Below are 12,138 nucleotides of genomic sequence, written 5' to 3'. Positions count from 1 at the left end.
ACAACGTTTGAAAGGGACAGTAATGTGTGTTTTCTCAGGAGAAAGGTTTCCCAGAGAGAACAGTCCCAGGAGTGGTATATATCATCACGTCAGCTTCTTCCAGAAGTGGGTTTTACCACATTCTCATACCACCTGAAGGACCCTCTCTTTGGAGGTGAATGGTACTGGGAAGAAAGCCAATACCATGGCTGGGTTTTATGTCTCTACTTTGTCTTTAAAATGAAGGTAATAACATCCAGTCCAAAGAGTTGTTGTGAGGATTAATAGGACCATCAATACCCAAGGACTTTGTAAATCTCCACAATATTTCACTGTTACTCCTATCCCTATATTTGTGGGGGATACTGTTGCCAACCCAACTTCAATTATGTTAATATTGGGGATATGAAATTCAATGTTTTTTCCATGAGTTATTTGGGGAAAAAGGTGCGATTGAAGTCTAAATAAATACATATACCACCCAGGAGCTAGAGATGTGGCCCCAAACTATTTATAAATCTGTGTGTTTACTTGAATTCAGACTTTCCCGACATGTAAATTATGCAAAATCTGTGTCACAGCAGAGCACTCTGTGTTCCTAAAAAGAATTCTCTTTTTTCCCAAATCCTTTACCTTTTAAAATAAATCTCATTATGGAGTGCTGACATTTTCAGTAAAACCATTCAACCAAAAGCTGTGGTTTTTTTAGACTAAAACCAAGTCTGGTTTATTAGGCAGCAGCTTTTAACTTGCTGCTAAGTAGATGCAAGCTATTTAGAGAAATTTATGTAGATATCCGATAAGACATTTCAGAGTCCCCAGTCTCTTTCTGATTAAGACTGAGAGTGTTAAACAGATCATCTAGAATTCCTTCCTTTTCCCAGTGCGTCAGGAGTTGAGTATGGCAGTGTCGTTGAAGTGGAGGGACACTGGCGGAACAGGATTTAAACCAAATCTCTCAGACTCTGCACCACTGATCCTATTACCATATTCTAGTTGACTGACTTCAGATGTGACTTGCTTCAAAGGGTTGTGGGGGATGTAGAGCTAATATTCTTACCACATTATGGCTACCTTACAACAGGACCTCTATCAATGATCCCAGTCTTCTTGTTTTTCCTTTTTCTGCTTTTCTCTCTTTTCTTCTCTTCTATCTTTTTTTCTCTTTTTTACATGTCTACTTTTCCTTGCACTGATTTAATTCTTGGCTTGTCTTGCCTGTCTGGGTTTAGGTTATGCTGTACTGAGGAAAGGCATATATCTGGGTTGCCCAAAATTCCTTAGTGACTGAGGTCCCTGCCCCTGATCATAACAGCTGATTTTATAGAGCACTGATTAAGAATCATTTCCCCTAATCCTCTCCCCAAACTTAGGAGATGAGTGCTAGTATTGTCTCCATTTCGCAGGTAAGGAGCAGGAGCCAAAGACAGGTTAAATATCCAATCCTACAGAGTCAGTAAGTTATAGAGCTGGAAGTTTTAGCTCTGCCCTCATCTAGCCCAACAACCTTCAAAATTTTTGATTAGCACTCATTTATTCACTCAACAGGAATTTATTTATTGTAGGCTATTTGACAGGAGCTGGATAGAGTCTCTACCTTTTTGAAACACACACACACACACACACACACACACACACACACACACACACATACGCACACACAATACTGAGCTCACGCTGACTGCCACTGTCTTCCCTCTGTATTTTGGCATCCATTCTGATCAGTCAGTGTCCACATGGTACTTACTTCTAAATGTTTTACTTATCATTCCTCCTTACAAAAAGCAATGGGTCCAAAAAAGGAGGAGGATCAGGATGCTTTGAGAGAACATAATGGTGTGCCACGTTTATATAGAAACTGAAGAAATCCTCTTGCATGAGGCATTTGACCTATAAATCATAGGACAGTTAGGGTTCTTAACCTGTTATGAGATAATGCTACAGTCCGTGGGATTTGCTCCTAACTTGGATTTGCTCCTAAGATCAAAGAGATGCTATTTAATAAAATAAATAGGGGAGTGATGTCATTCTGTTTGTATTTTAAAAATAGCACTGTAGTTACTGTGTGAGAATGGATGGGAGTAGGGTGTCCTTTCTGTCTCTACATTAGACTGATTTTGTGTAGTGAGGATTCGGGTATGAATCAGTCACAGATCACCCTTTTCAAGTCACCTAAGGAAAACAAAACATGTACTGAAATAAATCTAATAAAAATCGTGAGTGTTATATCCTAAAGACTATAGTAGATAGACAGCAAAATTGCTGTGAGTGAGAGGATTTCCAGACCATGTGCATTTTCTTCTAACCAGACAGCATTGCTTGGATTTCTTCTTGTTTTCTCTGGTGGAGATTCTGTTGGAGTCAGAATTTTCCATTCATGCCCTGAAAGGCTCTCAAAGCCAAAGCAAATCAATTTAGTAAACACTTATCTAGTGTCTACTTTGTCCTTGGCTCAAAAGAACACCAGTTCACTTGTTCAAGGATATGATAGGATGAGCAGATAGCTTGTGGGGGAGGGGGTCAGAGCACTTGTCTCCATTTTATCTTCACTCAGCAACATAACTTTTAGGGATTAGAAAAAACTAGTGTGTGGTGAGTAAAGTTTGTAGTAAGAACTGAGTTGGGGAAAAAACCAATGTTTTGGTGTCCTTGGAGGAAGATGAAGGTTTTCTAGCGAACAGGAAAGATATGAAGGAACATGAATCAGGTGTCTGTCAACACACTACAAGCTTGTCATTCCCCTCATGGATCTCTTCATGGGTATTCATCTCCGAAATCATATTCTTTCTGCAATCTTCCATCTTCCCTCCTCCCTTGGTCATGGAACTGGACTGAGAGAGAGAGGATGGCATTAGGTATCCCTCAACCCCTCTTCTGAGGTGATCAAACCTCCCTATTTTCCGTGTTAGTAGAGGCATTTCAGGGAGTGCCATTATCTTTAACTTGGAAGACCATGCTATTAACTTGTATCCTCTGTGATGATTCCTACAGGATAGACCACTGGAACAATGAGAAGGAGAGGATTTTGCTGGTCACAGACAAGACTCTCTTGATCTGTAAATATGACTTTATCATGCTCAGCTGTGTGCAGTTGCAGCGGATTCCCCTGAGCTCCGTCTACAGAATCTGCCTGGGCAAGTTTGTCTTCCCTGGGATGTCACTGGACGAGTGAGTGTGATGTCTTAGATTTGGAATAGTGGTTCAGTGGGGGGCGTGTCACATAGGGAGTCAATCGCAAAGTTCAGGTTAGTATGGTAAGCTTCGTGAATCCATAGGGAAAAAGTGAAGCTCTATAGTTGATTTCATCAATTACTGAGTTTCTACTGTGTGTCAAACACCAGGGACACATCTTTAAGTAAATTTGTACTTTAATATGAGAGCATGAGAAACAAATGGTTGAATGTAAAAGTGGATGGAGCTGTGGGAGCATGGAGGAAAGATTCTCAACCTAATTTGTGTTGCAGAGAATCAGAAAGGCTTTTCTGGAGAAGTATTTGAGCCTACATTTGATGTTGGGTGGAGTTAGCCAAAGAAGGAGAACAAAAATTTAACATTCCAAGCTGAAGGAACAGCACAGCCAAAGGAGTAGAGGTGGGAAGAGTATAATGCCTTTGGAAATTGAAATTATTCAGTAAGTTGAGCAGACAGAATCTATGATGGTTAATAGCTCTTCTTCTTCTTCTTTTTTTTTTTTTTAAAGATTTTATTTATTTATTTATTTGACAGACCGAGATCACAAGCAGGCAGAGAGGCAGGCAGAGAGAGATGGAGAACCAGGCTCCCTGCTGAGCAGAGAGCCTGATGCGGGGCTGGATCCCAGGACCCTGAGATCATGACCTGAGCCAAAGGCAGAGGCTTTAACCCACTAAGCCACCCAGGCACCCTTAATAGCTCTTCTTAAAAGAAGTCTCTTTGAGCTCTGCCCTGGCAGCTTAGTGGAGATGACATCAACCATCTCAGTGATGTGTTGGCATTCACCATGATACCTGGTGAGATCTGTAGAAAGTTGCTGTACTAAGCTCTTGCTATGGTTTTGGAAGGAACTGTTTTTTCTATATATCTTATATCTAAGCCAGAAGGACAGCAGTCTTCCTCTGAGTCTTTGCATGTGAGCTGCTCCCATTGAATGGTGAGCTCCTTGAGGGCAAGTACATTGTTTTTGTTTGTTTGTTTAGTTTTGTTTCTCTAAACACCTGGCCTTGGGCCTAACAAATAGTAAGAGCAGAGAAAAAAAAGTGCAATTCAGTCAAGTGGTTGGTTTCTTTACAAAAAGCACACCATATCAAAGATCTGTTTTTTAATTTACTTTTCATAGATGTAAGATGCAACAAATTGATTTTTTGCTGTTTTCAAACTTTTGGATTTTTCAATAATATAAGCAGTTGTAAATATATTTTTAAACATCTTAAAATGTTTATTTTCAGGAAATCTCTCCCTCACCCCAGACTCTCAGTTCTCAAGCATTATCTCCCTAGGTAATAGCCAATAGTTACACATTGTTGTTGTTGTTTTAAAAAAATAGTGTGCAAATATAAAAGAATACAAATGTTTTTGTATGCATTTATGTGTGTTTATACATATTTATAAGTAAATATCTGCACATGTACATTTGTCATAAATTACACAATGGGAACACATGTCATAAATTGTTTTCCCTTAAGATATTTTACTCAATGATATGCCTTGGAGATTTTATTATATAATCATCTATAGATCAACCTCAATCTTTTTAATAGTACAGAATATTTTATTTGAAAGCTAATTTATTTATTCAGCCCTTCATTAATGGATATTTATTTTTACCTTTGCTATTACACACAATACTACTATAACTATTCTTGTGTAAAGGACTTGTCACAGATGTGAAAATATTCATATAATGTAAATTCCTATTAGGTCAAAAGTCTTGTGAATTTTAACTAATAGATGTTGTCAAATTGCCTTCTACACAGATAACACCAGTTTATACTCTATACGTTATTATGAAGTGTATTATAGAGTGTATTACAGTATTTACACTTTATACAAAGTATACAAGTATCCTTTTCCACAGATCTTCACCAATATCACACACTATGAATCTTCTCTTGCTTTGCCAGTGAGATAAAGAAAAACAACTCATTTTTGTTTTAATTTCCATCGCTAGAAATTGAAGGAAGCTGAGGATGTTTTTCTTGTTAGAAAGCCTTTTTATTTATTTTTCTGTGACCTGCCTCTTCACGACAATGACCTATATTTTTTTCTATTGGGACATTGATTTTTTTCTTATTGATTTGTAGAGTTCTTCATCTATAAAAGAATTTGTCCTCTGTTCTGCCTTATATTTTACAAATATTTTTTTCAGCTTGTCATAGCTCTCTTTATAGGCTATTTTTTTTTTTACTTTCTTTGAATTTTGGGTTGTCAAATGTATCAGTCTTTCAAATCAACTTTCTACATTTATTTCTTTTTGCGAAGCCTTTCTCCACATTGAAATTTTAAAATATATTCCAAATTTTCTTCCAGTGTTTTTATAATTTCATTTTTTAAATAGTTAAATTTGCATTTCATCTAGCATTTACCTTAAGTGAGGAAAAAGATATGCAATCAGCTTTATTTTTTTTTTTTTTTACCTAAATGGCAGGTTAGATTTCTCAGCACAATTTGTTCAATATTCCATCTTGTCCTCTCTAACATATAACCTTTATCATGTGTATTTCTCTTTATTTCTGGAATCTCCATTCCATTTATCTGTTTATTAAGGTACAAAGTGGTTTCCATTATTATAATATTTCATTATGTTTTTATATCTGATAGAGTTAATTCTCTATTCTTTTTAAGACTTTTTAAAGAATTTATGTTTATTTATGCATATTTATTTTTGTCTGCTTGCTTAATTAAAAAATCCTATTTATACTAGGATTCTCAAATATTAAATCAACTTTGAATTCTTAAGAAACACATTTAGTCATGATGTTTTGTTCTTTTTACACATTGTTGGTTTCAGTGTGCTAATATTTTATTAAGGAGTTTTGTGTCTATGTTCATGAGAGATATTGGTCTATTATTTCACATTTGCAATATTTTATAAATATTGGGTAACATCATAATTCTTTGATTTTGTGTTAATTTTTGTAAATTTTATTTTTCAAGGAATTTGTTACACTTACCAACATCATGGTATTTGAAAATATAAACATGTTAATAACATTCTTTTTTTTACCACATTAATGTGTATAAGATATTTAGTGACATCCCTTTTCTTTCCTGATTTTGGTGATTTGTGGGTTTTTTTTTCTTTTTTTCCAATGGACCTTTCAATTTTTTTTGGTTTATAAGAACTTGCTTTTAATTTTGTTAATTTTCACTCTCATTTTATTTTTATCTTGTTGATTTCTGCTCTTTGATTTATTTTTTTTCCCCATTCTCATACTTTCTTTTTGGCTTACCCTTTCTTTCCTTTTTTTTTTTTTAAACTTCTTAATTTGAAACCCAAGGGTATCAATTTTAGCCCTTTCTTCTTTTTTGATATGAGTGGTTAAAAGTCTAGATTTTTTTTCAAAGGACTGCCTACACTGGACCTCATAGATTTTGACATATTGTGCTTCTATTATCATTCAGCAAGAAGTAGTCTCTAAATTTTCTTGTGATTTCTTCTTTGAACCATGACTACTTTAGAAATTGTTTTGGCATTTTCCAAATATTTTGAGTTTTCTTAAGATTTTAATATATTTAATTTTAACTTAGAGAACATATGGCTTTGATTTTAATCTTTATAAATATATTGAGACTTCTTTTACTGACTGAACGGTAGTACATCTTTGTGAATGATCTTGTTCATTGGAAAAAAATTCTGTATGTAGTTTTCTATAAATATCATTTAGTTCATTATATTTGACAGCATTGTTTAGGTTATCTATATTTTTACAGATTTTTGTCTAGCTTTTTATTGGTTATTGAGAAAGGAATGGTGAAATCTATCATCATGGGGTTTTCTTGTTGCTTCTTTAATTTTATTATTCTTTGCTTCATGTATTTTGAGAGTCTTTTATTAAGTACATATACATTTATAATTAATATGACTTCCTGAAAAATTGAGCTTTTTTTATTATGAAATATTTGTTCCTCTTTATCTCTACCAGCATTCTATGTGTTCAAGTTTATTTTTGTATTTAATTTTATTATATCCACTCTATCATTTTAATACTTTTTTTGCATAGTAAATCTTTTTTAAATCCACTTACTCTCTACATCTTTGTATTCCAGCTACATTTCTTTTTTTTTTTTTTAAAGATTTTATTTATTTATTTAACACAGAGGGAGGAGAGAGAGAGCACAAGCAGGGAGAATAGCAGGCAGAGCCGGAAGAGAGAGAGGCAGGCTCCCCACCCGGCAAGGAGCCCGATGAGGGACTTGATCTCAGGACCTCAGGATCTCAGGATCATGACCTAAGCTGAAGGCAGCTGCTTAATTGACTGAGCCACCCAGGTGTCCCCAAATCTCATTTCTTATAGAGATCACATAATTGAATCATGCTTTTAATCCATTCTGATAATCTCTGCCTTTTAATTGGAGTATTAATCCTTTTACATTTTATATAATTTTAATTTGATTGAAGTTGAATCTACCTATTACTTGTTTTCTGTTTCCCCTTTCTAGTTTTTATTCCTTTATCCTCTTTTCAACAGTCTTTTTAATTATTTAAATCTTCCTAATTCAATTTTAATATTTCTGTTGGCTTTTTAGCTATAACATTTATGTCATTTTGTGATTACTTTAGGCAGAATTTCCTAACATCAGCACTATTTACATTTTGGACAGGACAATTCTTTGGTGTGGAAAGCTGTTCTGTGCATTGTAGGATGTTTAGCAGTAACTCTGGCTTATACCCACTAGATGACAGTAGTACCCTGCTTCTGTTATGACAATTAAAAAATGTCCCCAGACATTGCCAATGTACCCTAAGGGCAAAATCACTCCATATTGAGAACCATTCCTGAAGGAATTATAATGTAAGTATTTAATTTTTCACAGTCTACTTAGAGTTAAATTTTTAATGCTGTACTTCAAACATAGAAACCTTGTAAACATTTTGTTCTAGGAATGTAAGTGTTGGATATGGTATGATAAAGTTGGTGTGGTCACAGGTGAAAATGAGAAAGCAGCTTAGAAGAAAGAAGTTTATTGTACTCACAGGTCCAAGATAGGAGGTCACCGTATGCCACATTGGGCCACAGGGGAATTCACCAGTGTCAGTCAGGAGGCTGAAAGGGCAGGAGCTATGAGAGAAATTTGACCATGGCCTTTACTGGAGTTTCTACAGGAAGGGCAAGGCATGACAGGGTAATTAATTTGGGGATTGGCTAGTTTTAATAATTTTCGTGGACTTTAAGCCATAGGAGTAATCCATTGTTTCTTAGTACCTGACCCTGGATTAATTAAGGCAGAAGAATGTTGCCTCATGGGGTATATGAACCAGATAGAAGAGGTATGACTTTGGGTTGTTTTATATGCATATCAATGGTGTACTCTGGGTTGGACTATCTCTAAAAGTTAACTTCTCCAAGAGTTTATTGCCCAAGAGGGGCTATCTCTCCCTGGACAGGAAGTCTCCCTTAATATGTAAAAACATCATAATATACATTAAAATATATACCTACCTTCATACATACACATATACAATATGCACGTAGCACTATTTACACCCCCTCTGCACTGAACTTCATGGTGCTGTTGTTGTCCATATTACTTGTATGTGCATTTTAAACCCCCCACAATAATGTTATAAACTTTGCTTTAAGAAATTATATGTGGGGCACATGGGTGGCTCAGTTGGTTAAGCATCTGCCTTTGGGTCAGGTCATGATCTCAGGGTCCTGAGATAGAGCCCCACATCAGGCTTCCTGTTCAGCAGGGATGGGTCTGCTTCTACCTCTCCTTCTGCCCTCCCCCATCCCCCCACACACACCTGTGCTTGCTCTCTCTCCTCTCAAATAAATAAATTAAATATTTTTTTAAAGAAATTACATGTATTTCGAAGAGATTAGGATATATAATTGTATCTTGTATTTAAATAGATATTTTCATTTCTGATACTCTTCATTTGTTCCAGAGGACTTAGATTTCTTTTTGATGCCATATGCCCTCCATATGAAAAATTCATTTTTTATTCCTTGTACTGCAATCTGGTTATATATATATATATATATATATATATATATATATATATATAACATCTTTATTTAGCCTTCATTCTTGAATGATATTTTCTCTAGTTAGAGAATTCTGACTTGACATTTTCTTTTCTTTCAGTACTCTCGCGATGTTGTTCCACTGTCTTCTGGCCTCCATAATTTCTGAAGAGAAGTTCATAGTTATTTAAACTGCTATTCTGTGTATTCTTAAGCTGTTTTCACATTACTTTCATTTTTACTTTTCAGAAGTTTGACTGTGATGTGCCTAGTTATGTGTGTGGGCATGTATGTATTTGGGATTCCCTGAGCTTCTTGCATTTAAAATTTGTATCTTTCAACAAATTTGGAAAATTTGGGCTTATTACCTTTTAAAACTTTTTTGGTCCCATTCTCTGTGTTTTTTCTCCCTGATATTTCAGTTACATGTATAATAGAAATTTTGGTATTATCCTACAGGTATCTGAGTCTCTATTTTTTCCGAGTCTCTTCTCTATCTCATCTTCATATTGGCAATTTCTATTAATGTAACTTCACATTTACTGACATTTTTCTTTTTCATTCCATTCTGCTATTAAGTCTATCAAGTATTTTTTTTTTACTTCAATTGTTATTTTTGTTTTAAAACATCCATTTAGTTCTCTTTTATATTTTCTATTTCTTTTAAAATACTTCATATATTTTCTTTTCTTTATGGATATATTTTCCTTTATCTTACTTAGCATAATTACAATAATTACTTTAAAGTTCTTCCTGATAATTCCAACTTAAGGGTCATTTCAAGCTTATGGGTCATCAATGGATTGCTTCCATTGATGGTCTTTTTAAGGATAGGTCATACTTTGTTGATTATTTGTATACTGATTACTTTCAAATTTATTCCTCCTGGCATTGTGGAGACTTCCTTTATTTACTCTCTAATGCCATAGGTAGAATATTTATGGGGAGGAAGATGGGTCTTTTGGGATTTATTTGTTTTGCTTTTTGGTATTTTGTTTAGAATTTCTAGTTGTTATCTTCAGAAGAGCTAGTCTGCTGGGCATCTATGCCTAGATATTGAATTTCTACAAACACTTTTATAGAAAGCATCTTTGGAGATACTATTTTTCTCCTTAGATCTGATTAATATCATGAGTACTGTCACACATTTCTTAATATTGAAACATTTTTATATATTCAAGGTATAAATATTCTATTGAATATTCATTGCAACTTTTGAAAGTGTTTTTCATATCAATATTCATAAATTTGATTGATATTTAATTATCTTCTATTGGGCTATCTTTGCAGATTTTGGTAATTATATTAAAAGACAATGTTTCCCCTCCCCTTCTTGATTTTTACCAAATAAAGAAATGGCTTTATCTTCTACTAAGATGATTGGTATATTTCACCTATGAACATGACTGGACCTGGTGCTTTTTAAGGGGAAGTAGCATTACAACTTTCTCAATTCTCTCTATCATATTGGCATGTTTAGATATTCTCTCTATTTATAGCTATTTTCTTTATTTTTTACTAGAAAATCGTTCCATTTCATTCAGGTTTCTAAATTTTCATTGAACTGAGAGAAGTAAGAAGACAGATGATTAAAGTAATAATAAAAGATTATTTTGTATGTAATGCTTTTTTCCTTACGTAAGTAATTGAGTAGCTAATAGTTGATTTCAAAATACCACCTCTTGAGTTTACTTGTTCATTTTCCCATTTATTATTTTTTATATTTATTTGTATTTCCTGTTGCTCTATTTGTGTAAATTCTGTTGTGCATTTTGTAACTTTTTCATTTAAAGTTTATTTAGAGTTATTTTGTATTAAATGCATAAATTCTATGAATGTTAAATTTTCTTATGCTTTTCTAGCTATAATGTTTTATTATATTTCAAATGCCCTTTTGTTTTCATTTGTTTTATCTTTGATTCAAGGATATGACTAAGGTAACTTTTTTTTAAGTTAGAAGGGTTTTTACTCCTTTGTGATATATTATTAATTTCTAGATGTATACATTGTTTTTAGAGACTGTCTTCTCTATTTCTGTGTTTTTGGATTTACTGAATATTTTTACACTTAGATAGTTAATTTTTATCCACATTTCATAAATACTTGAATGTGCAGTCTCTGTTTCTGTGTATAGAACCTGATAACTGGTACTTTGATCCACTATCATTATGTTATATATGTCTTCTCTGTCTTTGCCTATTAATTAATTAACCAATTATTATTATTTTTTGGCTACTTGATCTGTCATAGACTGAGAGTCAAAAATTAAATTTTCTTTAATTACTATGTCTTTTTTTTCTTTCATGACTTTACATTATGAATATTGATACTGTCTTATTTAAGACAGATGATTAGTATATTTCAATCTGTAAGTATAGGAACACTTACAGAATTTGATATTTATTTTAGATTATAATCTTTTCCTTATAAATTTTATCTTCTTTAGTGCCTTGCCTGTTTTTGTTCTTGTCTGGTGAATATTGTAAAACTTACATTGGTTTTCTTTGCATCTTCTTCATATATATTTGCCTAGGTCATACTATAAACCCGAGTCTCTGTGTTTTTCATATGTTCATATACGTAACATATGATTGAATTTTGCTTTGTGATCCAACCTGGGTGTCTTTTCTTTAAATTGGTAAGATGAACCTACTTACATATAATGATATGACAATGATAATCTTTATTCCGCCATCTTGATTTTTGTATTGTTATATTATTTTAAATATATTGCCATATTTTCTAGATTTCCTTTGCTTTCCATTGAGTGTATTTTTTCTCTCTTTTTAAAAAAGATTTTATTTATTTATTTTAGAGAGAGAGAACCCCCATGCCTGAGCAGGGGGAGGGGAAGAGGGGTAGGGAGATGGAGAGGGAAAGAATCCCAAGCAGACTCCATGCTGACAGGGCCTGTCAAAGGCTTAATCTTCTGATCCTGAGATCATAACCTTAACGGAAATGAAGAGTTGGATGCTTAACTATATGAGCC

The 12,138-nt window shown here is 33.8% G+C and overlaps 1 protein-coding gene across 1 annotated transcript in view; it reads left to right on the top strand.

The window, feature by feature from the left end:
- Positions 1–12,138, top strand: part of LOC111152351 (tumor protein p63 regulated 1) — a 185,488-nt gene that overhangs the window by 63,501 nt on the left and 109,849 nt on the right. The window contains exon 4 of the mRNA XM_022510864.1: positions 2,971–3,147. Within this exon, the coding sequence (XP_022366572.1) occupies positions 2,971–3,147 (177 nt within the window). The remainder of the gene's footprint in view (positions 1–2,970; positions 3,148–12,138) is intronic.

This window comes from Enhydra lutris, unplaced genomic scaffold (assembly GCF_002288905.1).
Source record: "Enhydra lutris kenyoni isolate GAN:26980312 unplaced genomic scaffold, ASM228890v2 scaffoldscaffold2, whole genome shotgun sequence".
NCBI lineage: Eukaryota > Metazoa > Chordata > Mammalia > Carnivora > Mustelidae > Enhydra > Enhydra lutris.
The sequence above is the reverse complement of the archived record's forward strand: the minus strand, read 5'-3'. Positions and strand labels throughout refer to the sequence as shown.